General features: G+C 41.1%; 1 protein-coding gene across 1 annotated transcript in view; it reads left to right on the forward strand.

Moving 5' to 3' along the window:
* IFT88 (intraflagellar transport 88) overlaps window positions 1-22,270 on the forward strand; it is a 160,377-nt gene that overhangs the window by 46,513 nt on the left and 91,594 nt on the right. The window contains 4 exon segments of the mRNA XM_006085499.3: window positions 2,172-2,258; window positions 10,854-10,953; window positions 15,386-15,472; window positions 18,735-18,921. Coding sequence (XP_006085561.1) covers window positions 2,172-2,258; window positions 10,854-10,953; window positions 15,386-15,472; window positions 18,735-18,921 — 461 coding nt within the window.

Genomic DNA, 22,270 nt, shown 5'->3' on the forward strand with positions numbered 1-22,270 from the left:
CTTACTTTCCCTCTGTATTTGGTGCAACATTGGAATTTTGTTTATGTTACCTTTATTTTTAAAAAATTATATCTTTATGTGTTTTTGTCCAGCCTCCCAATTAAATTTCAACTCCCAAAGACAAAATTATTTCTATTTTATTCCTTCCTTCAGTCTGGTACCTAGTCTCTGCAAAGTATGTTTTGAAACTTCTAATACTTATTGAATATTCAACTTGTATATTAGCAGTATATCACATGATATACAGGGCCCTTAGTTGTTTTTTAATTGTGGTACAATACACATAACATAGAGTTTATCATCTAAACTATGGTGCATAATTCTTCATGGTTCTGTAGTATTAATTAAGTACATTCACAATGATTTGTAACAAGAACTTCCCCCAAATTCCTAAACTGCAACTCTGTACCCATGAACAACTCTCCAGCATCCCCTTCCCAGTCCCTAGCACCCACCTTTCTACTTTTTGGTCTATGAATTTTGTCTGCTCTAGGAACCTTATATAGGTGAAACCACATTATTTGTCCTTTTGTGACTGTCTTATTTCACTTAGCATAGTGTCCTCAAGGTTCATCCATGTTGTAACAAGTGTCAGAATTTCCTTCCTTTTTAAGTCTGTACAATATTTCATTATATGTATGGAGGGCCCTTAAGCTTTAGGAAGTAGTTTAATTTTTTTTTTTAATATATTTTATTGATTTCTTACAGAGAAGAAGGGAGAGGGATAGAGAGTTAGAAACATCGATGAGAGAGATCGATCAGCTGCCTCCTGCACTCCCCCCACTGGGGATGTGCCCGCAACCAGGGTACATGCCCTTGACCGGAATCGAACCCGGGACCTTTTAGTCCGCAGGCCGACGCTCTATCCACTGAGCCAAACCGGTTCGGCAGGAAGTAGTTTAATTTTTAAAATAAAACAGAGACTTGTACTTCTGGAGAGATAAGAATAGATGCACTTTCCCCTGTTCTTCTCACTAAGTCCAAATAACAACCCTGGAAATTACATGTAAAAAAAAAAAAAAAATATATATATATATATATATATATATATATATACACACACACACACACACACACACACACACACACACACACATATATATACATATATCTATATCTATATCTATCTATATATATGTATATATACATATACATATATATATATATATATATATATATATATATATATATATGTATACACACACACACACACACATATATATATATATATATAGTAAAATGGAGGGAAGAGGCCAGATCAAGGTATCTTGGGACATGATCAGTGAGTTCCCTTCATGTTTCCCAGACTTGGAGCTGAAGAAGCTGGAAAACAGAAAATGCTCATGGGTGCATTAAACAAACAAAAGACCTACTTTCTCTAGCTACAGGACAAGGAAAGGGGGTAGGCCAGCAAGACAGAAAACTTTTAGACCAATACCACAGAAAAAAAAACACCTGCCCTACCCCATGCATGCCAGCAAAAGCCAAGTGAGAGAGCCAGATTCCCACCCTCACAAGGCCAAGTAGGGAGCCAGGACTTTAATCCCCAAAGGCCCTTAATGAGTCTCACCACTCTGTGGTTTCAGTGGACAGTACATGTGGAGTCTAGAATTCCACCCCACCAGGCAATAACGAGGCAGTCCTCCCTCTCACCTGGGGTGGTGTCAGGGGAGATAGTGGATAATTAGGAATTTGCATATTAGCCTTTTATTATATAGGATAAGAAAAACCAGTCACAAAAGACCACATATTCTGTGATTCCACTTACATGAAAGAAAGGTATAGATGAGGCAAATCTATATAGGCATGTAGTAATTCACTTTTATTTAACACATACTATTTCTTTAATGGCCATTTCCTTTAATGTCCACAGATAGTGCAGGTTATGGAATGTCAGCTGCAGAGCCATTTTTCTTTCAAGTTCCTCTTTCTTCCTTTAGTTTGTCAGCATGTATCATAAAGTAGAAGAAAAGTGAACTGTTGACTCAGAAGGCAGTCATGGCTTCCATTTCCTAGTCATGATTTTCAACCTGACTTAGAGATTTCTAGTGTAGCTGTTTATCATTCAGTAGGCTTCATGGTATGCTAACTTTGATAGATAATGTTTACACTTTTTTTTTTACATTTTATACCATGTTTCTTTATAAAAAATTTTTGTTTGTTTGTTATAGAAAAGCCATGGCTGAAAAATACATCATGACAGCTGCAAAACTCATTGCTCCTGTAATTGAAACATCTTTTGCTGTAGGATATGATTGGTAAGAGGGAAATTCAGTATAAGTAGATGTGTATGGTATTTTCTTTCCTTAATTTATACTTTTATTGGTTTAAATTTTTATCTGATATGATTTGCAAATATTTTCTCTTATTTTGGTTGTCTTGTCATTTTGTAGATTGTTTCTTTGCTTTGCAGAAACTTTAGTTTGATGTAGTGTCACTTGTTTAGTTTTTCTTTTGCTCCTTATGCTTTAGGTGTCATATCCAGGCATTGCCAAGACTGATGCCAAGGAGCTTTTCCCCATGTGTTTGGTTTTTTTCTAGGAACTTTATGGTTCTCATTTCTGATTTTATTTGAGTCTTTTCTCTTTTTTCCCCCCAGATAATCTAGCTAAAGATTTGTCAGTTTTGTCTGTCTTTACAAAAAACTAGCTCTTACTTTCGTTGCCCTTTTCTATTGTTTTTCTAGTTTCTGTTTCATTTATTTCTTCTCTAGTCTTTGTGTTTTTCTCTTTATTTCCTTTGGGCTTAGTTTGTTTTTACATTTTTAGTTCCTTGAGGTGTATAATTTTAATGATTTTTTTTCTTAATGTAGGTATTTATTGCTATAAACTTCTCTTTTAGAACTGCTTTTGCTGCATCCCATAAGTGTTGGTATGTTTTGTTTTCATTTTATTTGTTTTAAGATATTTTTTAAATTTTTCTTTTGATTTCCTCTTTCACCCATATGTTACTCAGGGATGTGATTTTTAATTTCTACATATTTGTGAATTTTTCAGTTTTCCTCTTGTTACTGATTTATAATTCCATACCATTTGCTAAGGTTTGTTTTGTAACAACACATGATCTATCCTGGAGAAAGTTGTGTGTGTGCTTGAGAAGAATGTGTATTCTACTGCTGTTGGATGGAATGTTCTGTATATCTCTGCTAGGTCAATCTGAGCTAAGGTATAATTCAATTCCAATATTTCCTTTTTCATTTTCTGTTTGGGTAATTGAACTATTATTGAAAGTAGGGTCTTGAAATTTCCTGCTATTATTCTATTGTTATTTCTTCCTTCAGATCTGTTATTATTTGCTTAATATGTTTTAGTGCTGTGATAGTAAATACATTTATAGTTATGATTGTTATATCTTCTTGATAACTAGACCTTTTTGTTGTTACATAGTGACTTTTTTATATTTTGTTACAGATTTTGACTTAAAGTCTATTTTGTCTAAGTATAGCTACTTTTTTGCTTTCCCTTATATATGGAATACTAGAAGGCCCGGTGCATGAAATTCATGCACGGGGTGAGGGAGTCCCTCAGCCTGGCCTGCACCCTCTCCAATCCGGGACCCCTCGGGGCATGTCCAACTGCCTCTCACAATCCAGGACCACTGGCTCCTAACCGCTCACCTGCCTGCCTGCCTGCCTGATCGCTCCTAACCCCTCTGCCTGCCTGCCTGATCGCCCCTAACTGCTCCCCTACCGGCTTGATCGCCCGTAACTGCTCCCCTACTGGCCTGATAGCCCCTAACCGCCTCTGCCTCACCCTGCACCCGGGACCCAAGATTCCCTCCTCCAGCCATTTGCAGGCACCCGGGACCTGGGCTTCCCTCCCTCTGGCTGGCCGCAGGCACCCAGGACCCAGACCAGCTTCACTTGGGCCGACCACAACCACAGGGGACCGTGGGCGGGCGGCTTCGCCCAGGCTGCAGCTGCAGCTGCTGGTGCCCAGGACCACGGGGCGAGCGGCTTGTTCCTCTCCCGGGCTGCAGGCACAGGTGCAGCCACTGGCACCCGGGACCGTGAGGCAGGCAGCTTGTCCCTCTCCTGGCCGCAGCCTGGCTAGTCCCCATTCATCTCTCGCAAGCTCATTTGTGCCTGGCTGGTCCCCATTCCTCTCTCCCCGGTGTTGAGTGTCTGAGCCGTTACGGCAGTGGTTCTCAACCTTCCTAATGCCGCTACCCTTTAATACGCCAGGTACTCGTAAGTGGGCGTATCTGCATGGGGTGTATTTGCATGTGGGCAGACCCTCCTGGAGACAGATAGAGGAGCGGTGTCTCGGTTCCTAAGACCATCGATAATATGTGTTTTCCGACGGTCTTAGGCGACCCCTGTGAAAGGGTCGTTCGACCCCCAAAGGGGTCGTGACCCACAGGTTGAGAACCGCTGTGTTACTGCATGACGTTGTGAGGGCATGATGACCATTTGCATATTAGCTCTTTATTATATATGGAATATATTTTTTTCCATCCCTTGAATTTGAGCCTGTGTGTCCTTACAGCTGAAGTGAGTCTTTTGTAGGCATAATATAGTTAGGACTTGTTTTTAATCTATTCAGACACTCTATGCTTTTTTATTGGAGAATTTAATCCATTTACACTTAAAGTAATTTTTTATAGCTAAGAATATTTATAGGTTAATTAGTAATTATTGATAGGAACTAATGCCATCTTATTGCATTCTAGTTCTTTTGTAGTTGCTTTGTTTCTTCTTCCTCCTTTTTCTTTTGCTGTCTTTGTGAATTGATGATTTTCTGTAGTGGTATGGTTTTATTCCCTTCTCTCTCTGTTTTGTGTATCTACTGTAGGTTTTTGCTTACATAAATATCTTATAGATATAACAGTCTATTCTAAGCTAGTAACAACTTGAATTGCATATAAAAGCTATCCATTTAAACTCCCCATAATTTTGATCTTGATGTCATAATTTACCTCTTTTTATATTGTGTATCCATTAACAAATTCTTTTAGCTATACTTATTTGTAATACTCTTTTCTTTCAACCTTTATACTAGAGTTAAGTGATTGACATACCACCATAATAAAATATTAAAGTATTCTGAATTTGACTATATAGTTACCTTTTCCAGTATATTTTATATTTTTATACATTTTTTTTAAATATATTTTATTGATTTTTTACAGAGAGGAAGGGAGAGAGATAGAGAGTCAGAAACATCGATGAGAGAGAAACATCGATCAGCTGCCTCCTGCACATCTCCTACTGGGGATGTGCCCGCAACCCAGGTACATGCCCTTGACCGGAATCGAACCTGGGACCCTTCAGTCCGCAGGCCGACGCTCCATCCACTGAGCCAAACCAGTTTCGGCATATTTTTATACATTTTTATGTTACTAGTTAGTGTCCTTTCATTTCATCTTAAAGAACTCCTTTCAGCATCTACACTAATAAAAGAGAAACATGGTAATTAGCGTACGACCGCTACCCTTCCCATTGGCTAATCAGCATATCCTTATGCAAATTAACTGTCAGCCAAGATGGCGGCCGGCAGCCATGCACTGAAGCGAACAGGGAGGCTTGCTTGCTCCAGTGACGGCGGACTCCAAGGTTCCCCGCCTCACTTGCCGGCCTCTCAGCTGCAACTCTAAGCAACTATGTTGCAAATATAGAAGCTAAACAAAACCCTAGAAACCGGCTTTCAGTCAGCCAGGCTTCAGCCAACCGGACCACAACATTGTATCAAATACAGAAGGTAAAGCCCAGAAACCTACTTTCAGCAGCCGAGGCCTCAGAGCTAAAGCTGGCCCAGAATAAAAAAAAAAAAAAGAAAAAAAGGAGCGGTTGGGAGCTTCAGTCACCTGCCAGCCGGAAAACGGCCCTCAGCCCCTCAGCCAGCCTGGCCAGGCACCCCAGTGGGGAACCCCACCCTGATCCAGGACACCCTTCAGGGCAAACCAGCCAGCCCCCACCCGTGCACCAGGCCTCTATCCTATATAGTAAAAGGGTAATATGCCTCCCAGCACCGGGATCAGCAGAGCAGCGAGGCCTCCCTGCACCGGGATCAGCGTGACGGGGCAGCGCCCAAACCCCCTGATCGCCCTGTGGCTCTGTGTGTGACAGGGGAAGGTGCCCCAACCCCCTGATCAGCCCTGCTCTGATCGTGACAGGGGAAGGCGCCCCAACCCCCTGATCAGCCCTGCTCTGTGCCTGATAGGGGGGAGCTCCCCAATCCCCTGATTGCCCTGCGGCTCTGTGTGTGACAGGGGGGAGCTCCCCCACCCCCTGATCGCCCTGCGGCTCTGTGTGTGACAGAGGGCGGGGCCACAACCTCCCTATCCGCCCTGCTCTGTTCGTGACAGGGGAAGGCGCCCCAACCCCCTGATCAGCCCTTCTCTGAGCCTGATAGGGTGGAGCTCCCCACCCCCCTGATCGCCCTGCAGCTCTGTGTATGACAGGGTGCAGCGCACCAACCCCCTGATCGGCCCTGCTCTGTGTGTGACAGGGTGCGGCGCACCAAGCCCCCTCCACGGGCCTTGCTCTGTGTGTGACGGGAGAGAGCCATAACCTCCCCATTGGCCCTGCCCTGAGTGTGACAGGGTGCAGCGCTCCAACCTCCTGATCTGCCCTGCTCTGTGCATGACAGGGGGCGGTGCCCCAACTCCCCAATCGGCCCTGCTCTGAGCCTGACCAGGGGCTGCACCTAGGGATTGGGCCTGCCCTCTGCCACCCGGGAGCAGGCCTAAGCCAGCAGGTCGTTATCTCCCGAGGGGTCCCAGACTGCGAGAGGGCACAGGCCAGGCTGGGGGACCCCCCTCCCCCCCCCCCAGTGCACAAATTTTTGTGCACCGGGCCTCTAGTTTCTTATAAAGCAGGTTAGTGGTAATGAATTCCCTCAGCTTTTGTTCATTTGGTAAATCTATTTCTCATTTCTGAAAGACAACTTTGCCAGGTAAAGTATTCTTGGTTGCCCTTTTTTTTTTTTTTTGACACTTTGAATATATCATCCCACTCTCCTGACCTGCAGGTTTCTGCTAAGAAATCTGCTAAAGTCCTTATGGGGATTCCTTATATGTAAGTAATTATTTTCCTCTTGCTGATTTTAAAATTCTCTCTTGTGTGTAACTTTAGCCAGCTTTATTATAATGTGTCTTAGAGAAGATTGTTTTGGGTTAAAATTTTGGAGTTACCCATTAGCTTCATGAACTTGGATGTTCAAATCTCTCTCCAGATTTGGGAAGTTCTTAGCCATTATTTCTTTAAAATAAGCTCTCTGCTCCTTCTCCCTCTCTTGTTCTTCTTGGACTCTAGTAATACGTAGATTATTTCTTTTAATGATATCCCAAAATGCATGTAGAATTTTTTACTCTTATTCATTCTCTATTTTGCTCCTCTGATTATTTCAAATGACCTGTCTTCTAGATCATTAATTCTTTCTTAGCTTGGTTGAGTCTCCTATTGAAGCTTTTTATGAATTCTTCAGTTCAGTAATTTATTCTTCAACTCTAGGATTTGTTTGTTTTTCAATGGTTTCTATGTCTTTGTTGAACTTCTTTATTAACTCATTGCGTTCCTAATTTCATTTAGTTGTCTATCTGTTTTCTTGTAATTGACTCAATTTCTTTAAGAGGATTATTCTGAATTTATTGTCAGACAGTTAATAGATTTCCATTTTTTATGGTCACTCATTAAAGTGTCACTAGTTTCTTTGGGTGATAATATATTTCATTGTTTATGATCCTTGTGCCCTTGTGTTGGTGCCTGTATATTTGAGGAAGTTGGAACCTCTTCCAGTCTTTACAGATTGACTCTGTTGGGCAAAGCCCCTCACCAATCAGCCTGTGCAGAGATTCTGGGTGTACCATCTGGTGGTGTTTGCCAGCAGGCTGCTGGAGTACTTGGGTAGGCAGGTCTGGTGGCTGAATTAGCAGATCAGCAGGCCTAGTGCTTAGGTACACAGGGACCTGCTTAGTACTGTATGTAGGGGTGGACCTGGGTCAATTGGGACAGGCTTTGTGTTTGAATCTGTGGTTATGTGGCTGGGACCTCAGTCTGCATGGACACACCTGGATTCTAGGTCCCCAAGGGCAAATCAGGCACTAGGGACTACTGGGGTGGGTTTAGCACAGGGGTGGGCAAACTTTTTGACTCGAGGGCCACAATGGGTTCTTAAACTGGACCGGAGGGCCGGAACAAAAGCATGGATGGAGTGTTTGTGTGAACTAATATAAATTCAAAGTAAACATCATTACATAAAAGGGTACAGTCTTTTTTTTTTTTTTTAGTTTTATTCATTTCAAATGGGCCGGATCCGGCCCGCGGGCCGTAGTTTGCCCACGGCTGGTTTAGCATCTAGGTCCACAGAGGCTGGTCTCGTACTGGCATAGACCAGGAGCCTGGTTTTGCAGGAGTCTACCTGGAAGCTAAGGCTACATGGGCCAGCTTAGCCCCAGAGCAGTCCTGGAGTCTGGGGCTGCAGGAGTTGGCCTGTAGCTGGGGCCCTCAGGAACTGACTTGGAGGTTGGATCAGTAGAGGTTGTTGTGGCACTTAGATGGACCAGAAACCTGAATCTATGGGAGCTGCCCTTGGCTGGTCTATTTTTTCTAGGCCAGAGGCTTTGAAACATTTGGCCTGGTGCTGAGGTGGGTTGGGGCCTGGGGTGACACAGTCAAATGTCCAGGAGACACATGGAACTTTTTTAAAGTATAGGGTTAGTAAGGATAAAAGCGGGGAAAAGGGAGGACATTCTAAGTAGAGAGAAGAATGTTCTTAAAAGGGCAAACACTAGCAGCCCTTCTCACATAGAATCCTACAGTTAAGTCCTGAGGTTCTGAGGCATCTTATGCAACTAGAATGGTGAGAGCTATGTACCATCCTTAGGAAAATTGTGGGAAAATTACTGGAATAATTTTTCTTTGCAGAACCCCATTTGAGAAAGATAGGCAGGGGAGCACGATGCATTTGTCTTTGAGGCCCTTGATTTGTTAATGGCACCACAGCGAATTAATCCATTTCTTAAATAGTTCCTGCTTTTTTTGTCTTCCACATTTGTGCACATGCTAACCCCCTTCCTGGGATGCCCTTCCTGTTTTTTGTTTTGTTCTTTTTTTTTTTTTTTTTAAATATGTTTCTATTGATTTTTTTAGAGCGAGAGGAAGGGAGAGGGATAGAGAGATAGAAACATCAATGAGAGAGAAACATCAATCGGCTGCCTCCTGCACACACCCCCATAGGGCATAGAGCCCACAACCCGACCGGAAATCAAACTGGTGACCTCTTGGTTTGGGGGTTGACACTCAACTGCTGAGCTGCACCAGCTGGGCTCTTTTGTTTCCTTCTAATCCTCACCCAAGGATGTGTTTACTGGTTTTAAAGAGAGAGAAACATCAGTGTAAGAGAGAAACATTGATCAGTTGCCTCCCATACACACTCCCAACTGGGGATGGAACCTGTAACCTAGGTCTGTGCTCTGACTGGGAATCGAACCTACAATCCTTTCGGCATATGGGATAACACTCCAACCAGCTGAGTCACCCAGCCAGGCACCTTTCTCATTTTTGCCAACTCAGTTCTTGTTCTTCAAACTGAGTTCAGATATCTCTGGAATTCCTTTCCCCAGTCTGGTCTAGATGATCTGTTCTTGTATTCTTGTATTCTTTACAACAGTTCTCACACAGTGTATTTCACTGGCCTATTTCCTTCATAAAAGCATGAACATTATTTTACTTATACTTACATCCCTGTACCAAACATAATGTCTGATGTACAGTAGACAGTAAAATGTTTGCTGGATGCATAACTGAATCAGTGTTTTCCAGATTATTTGATTGGAGTTCTTGAAGTTTCATTAGTCCTGTCTACAAGTTAATTTGTTGGGTGGGGCTGGGGACAGAGGGTCATTGAAAGGAGCACTGAGCAGGCGGGGCTTCAAGTCCTCTCTCCCCACTTCAAGCACAGGGTCTCTTTTATAAATCAAGGTTAAAGTAAAAAGATTCTGCTTGAAGAAAGAGATCTGCTTTAATAGTTTTAAACTATTGGTCTAGGCCAGTGACTTTGAAACATTTGGTAACCAGACCCTCAGTAAGAAATATATTTTCCATTGTTTACTGAAATTTATAAAGTTTCATGAAACAGTCCTTGCCCTTATTATGTACAATGCCCATTGATATTTTTTTCTGTTATGTTTTTTTTAAATAAGGTTCATGATCATATTTTAAATTAATCATGTTAATATATCTAACTAATCCTAAATTGATCTCAATTGACCTCAATTTTAAGACCAGTGATCTTCGTACAATGGGTATTGGGTTCAAATTCTTGACAGTTTCCTACCTGTGTGGGCTCAGGTCTCCATTTTCCTACCCATAAAGTAGAGACAGTGCCTGTCATTCAAGGTTGTTATGGGGATTAAATGTGACAATGCTTGTAAAGAATTGGCACAGTGCCTACTATACTGTAAAAAAAAAATAGACATTCTGTGTGCTTTGGGAAACAGACCTACAATTGTATGTTCAAGTTTGAACTCAAAAAAATTAAATATGTTCTATAATTTCTTTTGAATTTTCCTCACCATCACATCATTTAAGATGAAAAAAATATATAAAAGCAATTTTACATGTTGGAAATTGTTTTAGTAAATAAAAGAATCAGAATGTAGCTATCAATCCAATTTCACTTAAAATACCATAAATATTTAGAAATGACAGCAGGCTAGTGAAAAATTGGGTGAGGAAATCATTTGAGAACTAAAGAATTCAGTAACTTAATGCCATTATTGGAAGAAAGCAAGTACTTAGCCTTACATAACACTAGGGACACTTAAAAATTTTTTTCAAAAGTCACATTTAAGAAAACCAACAATAACAAAATACTAAAACAAAATAACCTTTTTTCCACTTTACATTTTAGGTGTGTCGAAGTTGTGAAAGCTTCTCAATATGTAGAGCTAGCAAATGACCTGGAAATAAACAAAGCAATTACATATTTGAGACAAAAGGACTTTAACCAAGTAAGTTTAAAAAATTAGATGAAACTTCATGTTAATGGAGCAAAACAATAGTATTGGGAAACTCCTCTCTAGAATAATGTTACCTCTGAATATTTTGAAGTTGGGTGACTTCTGTCTGACCATAATTTTCATTAGTATGATACTTTGTTTGAATTTTGACCAGTTTGTCCTGTTTCTTTTTTTTTTAAATCCTAACCGTAGGACATGTTTTATTGACTTTAGAGAGAAAAGGAAAGACAGAGAAACATCGATATGAGAGAGAAACATCAATCAGTTGCCTCCTGTATGCACCCCGACTAGGATTGCACCTGCAACCTAGGTATGTGTCCTGACCAGGAATTGAACCTGCTACCTTTTGGTGCATGTGACAACATTCCAACCAACTGAGCCACCTGGCCAGGGCAGTCCTGTTTCTTAAAATGTAAATGCTTTTCAGGTAAAACATGATTGTTTGCTAAATTACCAAACTATGTTCTAGTCCAGAGATCAACTTTCTCCTAGAGGTTTTCAAGCTGCTGCCTGAAGCTGTAAGGTTTTTCGGAATTAGGTATTATGTGTATGAGAAAGAAGGCCAGGACCTGGAATAGCAGCCTGGTGCTCCCATCCACTGTTTTCACCTGCTCTCTGTTTTATGTTTTTGTTTTTCTTATTGATGTTGCATTGCGCCTAAAAGGGTCCTACTGATCACACAGTTTCAGAATCCTCCAGGATCTCTCACTGTACCACTCCTTTCTTGCTGCCTTGGGTGAAGGTAGAACAGGTGAGACATAGTTGACAAACCAGAATAGACAGCTGTATAAGAGGGGGAAGGGGACAAAAGAGAATAAACAGAATGAAACTTGATATTCTAGTTTATCAAACCAATGGTAAGTGTCATATGTGCCAGCAACCAGAAAACTCAGCTCCTCTGAGTTTAGACCGAGAGAGCAAGGGCCAGAGAACATCCTATCCCAAGCCTGTGTTTTCAGGCTTTCTTCCAACTGAAGGACCTTCCTTTTGTCTAGGAGACTATAGGAATCACTAACCCCTTCTAGTCATTTCTAGAGCGGTGAGGAGAATGCCATCGACTCCGGTGTTCATGTTATGAATACGTGATTAATACAATGCAGTACCATGGACTGATTCCATTTTGTGTATGAATTTAGTGTGCTTAACATTGCTTTAGCACCCTGGCTGGTGTGGGTCAGTGATTAGAGTGTTGGTCCGAGCACCGAAGGATGGAGGGTTTGATTTCCAGTCAAGGGTAGGTGCCTGGGTTGCAGGTTCCATCCCCAGCCCGGTTGGAGTGTGTGGGAAGCAACCAATTGATGTGTCTCTCTCTTTCCCTCCCTTCCACTCTCTCTAAAAAAAAAAAAAAAATCAAACGAAAAAATATCCTCGAGTGAGGATTTAAAAAATTGCTTTAGCATTTGTAAAGCACTAAAAAGACTTTTCAAAGGGTCTTTATATCTATTCTTTTATTTGATCATTACACTGTTGGTCATTAAAAGTGCCACTGATAGCTCTTTAATGCTGCTGTCATGCTGTTTGAATGGAAGTGAAGTGAGACAGCTTGTTCTTTGTTATCCTGCTGAGGTCATCTCTGGACCAAAAGAAATAGTTTTTTTTGTGTGTGATAAGTACTGTGATAGGTCACAAAATAGAAAAAAAATGTTTGCCAATTTTCTCAATATTTTATTTTTAAATGATCTTTTCAGAAAGATTTAACAATGTATTACGATAGTTTAAGGCTTTAAAACAATCTCTTTACCTGTATTTTAAGTCAGAATGTAATCTCTGCTTTCTTTTCAACTAGGGAGTTTTCTTTCCCTCTCACGTGACTTCAGAAATTAATGGCTGTGTATTAATTCCTGTTCACATGACTTATGTTTTAAATTAGCACATACATTTGTGACACAATCTGAAAGTAAAGATAAAAACATCTCAATTCTTATTCAAAGTGAAATGCAACTTATAAACTTACATAAATAGTGGCTTTTCCATGAATAGTATGGAGACTGAGTGAGGGGTCAATAAGGTGACTTCCACTGGTGAGCAGTACAAGCAGCAGTCACTTCTGATACATTTTAGGAGCTTCTTGGCAGTTTAATAGAGGACTTGTTCAAGAACATAAGTGAAAGAGAATCACAAAAGCAAGGGCATGTTTAGGTTTTTTCTTCCAGATTTTACTTTGTGGAATTATAAACTGCTGGCCTAGAAACTCCCAACAGTTTTCTTTAAAGTAATAAAATAAAAAAAACACCTGAAAATAATAATTATTTACTTATATTATAACCAAGGCTTATGGAATCTAGTATTTTTAAATCTTCTACTCTTAAAAACATTGAGTCAACTATGTTTCGTGGTACTTTGTTTGAGTTCAGACATTTGAACAGCGTATAGGTCAGACTTTGTCAGGTATTTTCAATACCAGCGGCTGATGGCCATTATCAAAGCTCAAGTAGGACTTTTTGCTGGGACACAGTGCTCTCTGGGAGCAGGAGGCACAACAAGGCAAAGCATTTTTTACTCAGTAAATGCATTTGGAAAGGGAGGAAAGGGAAAGGGAGGAGGAAAGATTTAAGTATAGGTAAGATATAATGATATATGGGATGAAGAGAGGGAGGGAGGGGAGGGAGGGGAGCGAAAGCGGGAGGAGTGAGGTAAGAAGAAGGAGGGAGGGAGGGAGGGAGAGAAGGAGGGAGGGAGGGAGGGAGGGAAGGAAGGAAGGAAGGAAGGAAGGAAGGAGGAAGGAAGACCCATCATCTTTTTCTAATTCTTTTTTTACACCCTGGTATATCTCGGTAATTTCCAGTTTGATAACTCATTCACCTTTCATGCAAGGTGTCTGGCCATTCCAAATGTCCTGTTTGGTTACGATGATCTCAGACCTCTAGGTGGTTAAAAGTGTACTTTGATTTCTCATGGCTTTAAAATGTACTTCTGTTTGGGTCTACTTCATATCATTTTCTGTATTTCTTCCCCTTCTGGAATTCCAGTTATGTTTGTCAGTGGTGGTCAAGGGGGTGGGGGGCGGCGTCTCTGGCCTAGGTAAGCTCTGGCCAGAGACAGTACTCTGTGCCCCCCAGTTCTTGTCTTGCTTGTAGGAATGAATCCAAGCAAGAGACAACAAATAGCAAAAGCAGGTGAGGATTTATTTGTAGGAAAGAAATACACTCAGGACCTGAGTGGGCAACTCAGCCAGCAAGACTGAACCAAGTGCCCTGAGCAGGCAGCTCAGCTGACTGAGACCAAACCGAGTGTCCTGATATTTGGGTGTTAGAGGATTTTTACTCCTAGGCTGGAATGCCTCTAGGCAAGGAGCAAGTCACCCTCTCCCTCATGTCTCAAAGCAATGTATCTATAAGTTATAAGGCTCTTCATCTAGGTGTTATCCACCAGTTAGACCACATCCTGGAGGGCTCTAAATCTTTGCCCCTCACATAGAGGCCTGCCACCTCCATTGTCTATTTTCAGTTTGTCGCTTCTCACACATATTTTCTCCAAGCCCCAGCTGCCTCTCCCAGCTCATATCTTTCTAGCTGCCTACTCTAACATGTTTATATGAGATTTCACTCTGTTCCTATATGTCTCTTACGGTCTTTTCTAAGAACATTTTTTAGCCTCTTATTTTTCTGTGCTTATTTTACTACTATTTAGTTGGAACATTTTCTGGGATCTTGTTTGATCATCAAATCCTGGTTGCCTCTGTAGCTCTCCAGTGCCTTTACAAAATATTTTCAGTATTTTATTTAATTTTCTAATTGTTCTCTGTAGGAGAATGGTCTTCTATAGGCTAGTTTCTAATAGCCAGAAGCAGAAATTCTGGAATTATTTTACAAAAAGCAAATTGGATCATGTCTTTTAGGTAAAACCTTACCGCCCACCCCATTATGCAGGACAAACGAAACTGTGTAACAAGACTCACAGGCTAGATATTTACTTTCTCTTCTGCTGTGTCTAATATGGAACTAAACCCATCGATTGAATTCTTAATTTTATTATTTTTTTAAATACATAAATATTTTTAATTGATTTCATAGAGGAAGGGAGCAGGAGAGAGAAATAAAAGCATCAGTGATGAGAATCACTGATTGGCTGCCTCCTGCACGCCCCCTACTGGGGATCAAACTCAAACCCGGGCATGTGCCCTTGACCGGAATCAAACCGGGAACTCTTCAGTCTGCAGGCCGACGCTTTATCCACTGAGCTAAACCAGCTAGGGCCATTCTTAATTTTAGTTATTGTATTTTTAGTGTAATTTTATTTTTTATAAATTTTAATTCTCAAATGAAATTCTCAATTTGTCATCTGTTTTTTAAAACATATTAATGAAACTGTCTTTTTTTTGTCAGTCCCTGCTCCTACAGTTCAGATACTAATCTTGCCCCAACTGTAAACCTGAACACTGTCATATTACATTGGTAATAACTTTCAGATATTTTATTTCTAGGCTATAGAGACTTTGAAAATGTTTGAAAAAAAGGACAGTAGAGTGAAAAGTGCAGCTGCAACCAACCTCTCATTCCTGTATTATTTGGTAAGTTTTATGTTTTTACAACTAAGAGTTGATAATGTGGTATTTTCATGTTGCTAAATTTCTGCCTGAGGAGCTGGCCTAAGGAGAGGCTCACGAGAGGACATGCAGAATGTCAGTGGTATAGCGTATATGGACGCCAGGTCATGAAAAGTTCTGGGTTGAGTTTATGGGCATGAGTGAGAGGACCATCTCAGGAGGAGGAGGGAGGGTGAAAAGTTGTGGAAACATCACATCATGAAATTGTAGAGTGTAGACCTGGGAGATGAGCTGGAGACACATTTCAGTTCGATCCTAGTAATAACAAAAGTAACATCTTAGGTTATATGACTTATGTAAGGTCAAAGTGTCATCTGTAACAAGCAGAAGTTGAACATCTATGGATGCCAATCATGGGGAATACCAAAAGGCTAAAAGCTTCCTAAAAACGGAACATTCTTAATTTAGAGTGAAGGTGGCAGGTGGGTAGAGTAGGAAGGAAGAAAGGTTGGTTGAAAGTAGAGAATAACAAATTAATGTGAGATACTAAATGCTTTAGAAATTCAGAGGAAGCAAATAGCATTTTAATTTAGGGATTTGGGGGACAATCCCAGAGAGAAATTGGATCTTAAAAGTCAGACTATAGATAAAAGAGAAGGGGACATTTGTGTAGAAACTAAGGGAGTAAACAAAGCACAGAGGCAAGAAAGCTGGGAGGGATGGGGTACTTAGGCTCATTGTGTTTGGTTCTACTACACTTTCAGTCCCTCTCAGATTTTCTGGTTTGTGCACATTGAGAATTGTTGCCACATAGAACCTCTGTTATGGTGGAAAGATGTTACGGCCCCCATATGTTAGGAGGGAAAGGAGATAAAACCCCTGGTGAGGAAGGACCCCAGTGTTTTATTCTGTTGGCATGAGAGTGGTGCCAGGGGCATGTCCAGAGGAGTATGTGATTAGGGGGAAAGATGTCAAGTTTGTTCTTAAATATATTTTTAAAATTTTTGTAGTGATGGTGATATAATTCAAATGGCCAATGAGGCATGTGGAACACTGAACTCAGACAGGAAGTCAGATTAGAGATAAAATTTGATGATTGTCTCTGTGAATAATAAGTTTTCATAATAGATGCTATGGACTGAATTGTGTGCCCCCAAAATCGTGTTGAAGCCCTAAGCCCAATGTCGGCAGGCATCTCAGTCCTTCACAATGCTTCTCTAGCAGGAGAGCCTAAACTTCCTACATGGGATAGGGTCCATTGAGGAGACCCAAGTGCACAGGTCTTTATCAAGTTCCCTTGTGCATTGAATTTGTTGTCATCTTATTGGGCAAAATGAACATGGGAAAGAAACATACAGGGGCATGAAGACTGGTCAGTGTGATCCATTGGGGCCATTGTTTTAACAGTGAGTGTATCACTGCCTGCATTCCAGGCCCAGTTATTCACATCCTTTCCATGTGCAAAATGTACATACCCCTCCCAACACTCTCATAGTCTCATCATCATAGTGAAAGGCCAACCACTGCATAAGGTCTAGATAGAGATTGAGCTTTATCAAACACAGATCCTCTTGATCTAAAGATCAGGGAACAAAAAAAAAATGTCATCTGCCCTGTACACTTAATAACCCATGGTGAGATAAGGCTAGGAAAACTGTAATAGACACTCCTATCCAAAAGGGGTGGGATGGAGGCATTAGTTCCTAGCAGTTCTGAAACCCAGCTAAGCACTTGTGGTCAGTGCCCCCTGAACATGGGAAAAGAGAGTGATCTTTGATGGGGGCCCAGCTCTGATCCCTGGTGGGTAGTCCCCAATCCTTTGGTCTCTCTGGCTCTTGGCTCTGCCCTCCGAGAGCACCTTACTTTTACAGAAAAAAATCAACAACAACCTATGTTTGCAGCTGGTTAACTCTCTTAGCCTGCTTTTGCCCAGAAAAATTGGGGACCCAGAGGCCTTTTTTCATTTTGTTCTGTGTCTGTCCCTTTAATGCAAGCTGGCAACACTTTAGTTATTCCAACTCCCTTAAAAACGTGGAAATTTTCTATACATCTTATTGGGGTGTTCTTTATGCCCCCAAAGCCACATCCATAATTCTTTTCAAGGCAGACCCTTTTCTACTTACCGTAGATGTATGAGGCTGCTGTGGAACAGAGTCCTAAACATACTACCTGAGAGAGAAGGTTGGCTCTGTTAGGCACTATCTTAAATATGAAATGTTTCCAAAGATGATAGAGCCACATCCTTGATTTGATCTCTGCCCTGCAGCCATTTCTTTGAGGATCTCTTGTCACCAAGACATGAAATATATAAATGCCACTGAACTGTACATTTTTAAAGGGTAAATATTTGAAATATATCTCAACTTTTCAGAAATTCCATCAGGGAGTGTTATGAGAGAAGGGATATAGGATTTAGAACATGCACAGTAGTGGAGATGCTGTGGGGGTTAAGGAGAAGAAGGGGTGTTTGGGGATCTGAGCAGAGGTTACCATTCAGTCAGTGAATTGCCTAGCATGTCCAGAAGCCACCCAAGGGGGCTCATGGAGCAGCTGCCTCCTTTGGGTGCACTGCCAAGACTTAGCATGCATCTGGGTCACCATTGTCAGGAGGGACAGTGTAGTCAGGAAGAAGAGTCAGGTGTGGAGTAGTTGTGAATGAGGACAGGCTAGAACCCCAGCATTTCTGTATCAGACAAGCATTTGATGGCCAGAAAAGGTCCTGCAGAGAGGAAGGCTGCTGCTTCATATTCTAGAAGTTCCCTTCAGCCAACTCTGGACAAGAGCCACACAGGTAAAGGTGTTCTGGGAATTGTGGCTCCTGGCTTAGCTAAGCCAATAGGGCACCAAAGGCCACACCACCTAAGAACTGAGAGGTCCCCGTGGCTCACATGAATGATGGCAGGGTCCTGATGGAGCACTTGGCAGCGAGACAGCATGAAGGAGTGCAGACAATCGAGTGCTAGAAATGTAGGACCTAGTAGGTGACCCACCCAGTTAGATCAGGACAGACGGACAGTGATACCTTCATAACTACTTTAGGACTTGAGGTTTAAGAAGCATGGTGTGCAGTAAACAATGACATGAAATTTGGGCATGTTATTCAAAACATGAGACCGTGGAGACATCAATCATAAGACACTTAGGTAGTTGAAAGTGCTGATGAGTACAAATCAGCCTATCAAAACCAAGATATGTAAAATACTTGTTTCTGTTTTTCCTGTCTGTAATCTCAAAAAAAATAAAATTTGATGAACTTCAAATAATTTGTATATGTTTTGTGCTTTAGGAAAATGACTTTGCACAAGCCAGCAGCTATGCAGATTTAGCTGTAAACTCTGATCGATATAATCCATCTGCTCTTACTAACAAAGGGAATACAGTGTTTGCAAATGGTGATTATGAGAAGGCAGCTGAATTCTATAAAGAGGCTCTGAGAAATGATTCTTCTTGTACTGAAGCACTTTATAATATTGGTAAGTAAGAGAGGATAAGTTTTTTGTACTTTTTAAAATTTATTTTTATTGTTGAGAGTATTACAGATGTCCCCCATTTTCCCCCTTTGCCCCCCTCTACCCAGCTCCCACCCCACCCAGACTTTCACCACACTATTGTCTGTGTCCATGGGCTATGCATATATGCATATAAGTTCTTTGGTTGATCTCTTCCCGCCCTCCCCTCCCCACTTCCCTCAGATATCTGTCAGTCTGTTCCATGCATCCATGACTCTGGACCTATTTTATTCATTAGATTCCACATATAAATGAGATCATATGATATTCATCTTCCTCTGACTTACTTATTTCACTTCGCATAATAATGTCTAGGTCCATCGATGCTGTCTCAAAGGGTAAGAGGTCCTTCTTCTTTACAGCTATATAGTATTCCAATGTGTAAATGTACCACAGCTCTTTTATTCTCTCATCTACTGATGGGCACTTAAGCTGTTTCCAGGTTTTAGCTATTGTAAATAACTGTACTATGAACATAAGGGGGCATATATTCTTTCTGATTGGTATTTCAGGATTCTTAGGATATATTGCCAAGGTTGGGATTGCTGGGTCAAATGGCAGTTTCATTTTTAAATTTTTAAAGAAACTGCATTCTGTTTTCCATAATGGCTTCAACAGTCTGCATTCCTACCAGCAGTACTAGGGTTCCCTTTTATCCACATCCTCGCCAGCACTTGTCATTTGTTGATTTCTTGATGGTAGCCATTCTGACAGGTGTGAGGTGATACTTCATTGTCATTTTAATTTGCATCTCTCTGATGATCAGCAACATTGAGCATTTTTTCACGTCTTTTGGCCTTCTGTGTGTCCACTTTGAAGAAATGTCTATTTAGGTCCTTTGTCCATTTTTAATTGGATTGTTGGTCTTCCTTTTGTTAAGTTGTATGAGTTCCTTATATTTTTTGGATGTTAACCCTTCGTTAGTTGTATCATTGCCAAATACGTTCTCCCATACATTGGGCTCCTTTCTCGTTTTGTTGATGGTTTCTTTTGCTGTGCAGAAGCTTTTAATGTTGATATAGTACCATTTGTTTATTTTATCCTTAAAACATTTCCTTTGCCCTAGGAGATGTATCCATAAACATATTTCTACAAGAGATGTCTGAGATTTTGCTACTTATGGTTTCTTCTAGGATTTTTATGGTTTCCCAACTTTGATTTAAGTCTTATCCATTTTGAGTTTATCTTGTATATGGTATAAATCGGTGGTCTAATTTCATTTTTTTTAATGTATCTGTCCAATTTTCCCAACATCATTTATTAAAGAGACTGTCTTAACTCCATTGTATGGCTTGGGTAGATTTCTGGGTCTCTGTTCTGTTCCATTGATCTTGTGCCAATTCTTATGCCTGTTCTTGTGCCAATACCATGCTGTTTTGAGTATAGTGTCTTTGTAGTATAATTTGATATCTGGTATTGTGATTCCTCCAACTTTGTTCTTCTTTCTCAAGATTACTGCAGCTATTAGGGCTTTTTTTTTTTTTTGGTTCCATATAAATTTATGGAGTATTTGTTCTAGATCTACCAATCCATGAACACAGTATATTCTTCCACTTGTTTATGTCTTCCACTATCTCTTTTTTCAACATCCTGTAGTTTTCCAAGTATAGGTCTTTTACCACCTTGGTTAAGTTTATTCCTAAGTATCTTAATTTTTTTGTTGCAGTGATAAATGAGATTGTTTGTTTAGTTTCTCTGTCTGAGAAGTCATTATCTATAATAATAAAAGAGTAATATGCAAATCAACCGAACAACCAAACAGCAGAACAACCGCGCTATGACACACACTGGCGCCAGGCAGGTGCAATGCGATTGGTTGGGGGGCCCACCATCACCCCACGATCACCCCACAGAGGGAGGCCCAGGCCACCTTCTGCAGTGCGATCGATGGTGGTCTCCACGATTGTTCGCCCCAAAGAGGGAGGCCCAGGCCATGCTCTGTGCGGCAATTGATCTTGGAGTCCCGGCCGGGTGGGCGAGGGCTCCCTCTGCAGGGCAATCAATCTGGGGGCCCTGTGATCAATTGCCCCACAGAAGGTGGCCCAGGCCAGGCAAGCGATCACACCCCACGCCTGTCGCCCACAGAGGGAGGTGACTAGTGGCAGAGGAGGGGGTGCAGCCCGGCACAGATGGCAAGCGGTGGCAGCGGCAGGGGCGGGGCCAGCTGCTGGCAGCCAGGGGAAGGAAAGCCCCGATAGGCCCTGATTGCCGCCCAGGCTTGGGAACCTACCCAAAGGGTCCCGGATTGCTAGAGGGCGCAGGCCGGGCTGAGGAACACCCCCATACACGATTTCATGCACCAGGCCTCTAATTGGTTTATAAAAAAGCCATAAATTTTTGCATGTTAATTTTGTATCCTGCTATGTTGCCAAATTCATTTCTTAAATCTAGTAGTTTTTTGGTGGAGTCTTTAGCATTTTCTATGTACAATATCATGTCATCTGCAAATAATGACAGTTTTACTTCCTCCTTTCCAATTTGGATGTCTTTTATTTCTTCTTCTTGTCTTATCGCTGTGGGTAGGACTTCCTTTACTATGTTGAAAAAGAGTGGTGAAAGCAGACTTCCCAGTCTTGTCCCTGTGTTTATGGGGAATGCTTTTAGTTTTTCCCATTGAGTATGATGTTGGCTGTAGGTTTGTCATACATAGCCTTTATCATGTTGAGATATACTCCCTCTATTCCCACTTAGCTGAGAGTTTTTATCAAAATTGGGTGTTGGATTTTGTCGAATGCTTTTTCTGCGTCTATTGATATGATCATGTGATTTTTGTCTTTCAGTTTGTTTATGTGATGTATCACATTTATTGATTTGCAAATATTGTACCAGCCTTGCATCCCTAGAATAAACCCCACTTGGTCATGGTATATGATCTTTTTAATATATTTACTGGATCTAATTTGCTAATATATTGTTGAGGATTTTAACATATGTGTTCATCAGGGATATTAGCCAGTAATTCTCTTTCTTTGTAGTGTCTTTATCTGGTTTTGGAATTAGGATAATGCTGGCCTATAAAAAGAGCTTGTATACAAGCTTTCTCTTGTATTTTTTGGAATAGTTTGAGGAGTGTAGGTGTTAGTTCTTCCTTTAATGTTTGGTAAAACTCCCTGTGAAGCCATGTGAATCAGGTCTTTTGTTTGGTGGGAGTTTTTTAATTACTGCTTATATTTCATCAGTTATTGGCCTATTTAGGTTTTCTGATTCTTCCTGATTCGGTTTTGGGAGATTGTATTTTTCTAGGAAATTGTCCATTTCATCCACATTGTCCAGCTTGTTGGCATCTAGTTGTTCATAGTATTTTCTTACAATC

The sequence above is a fragment of the Myotis lucifugus genome, unplaced genomic scaffold (genome assembly GCF_000147115.1).
Source record: "Myotis lucifugus unplaced genomic scaffold, Myoluc2.0 scaffold_19, whole genome shotgun sequence".
Lineage (NCBI taxonomy): Eukaryota > Metazoa > Chordata > Mammalia > Chiroptera > Vespertilionidae > Myotis > Myotis lucifugus.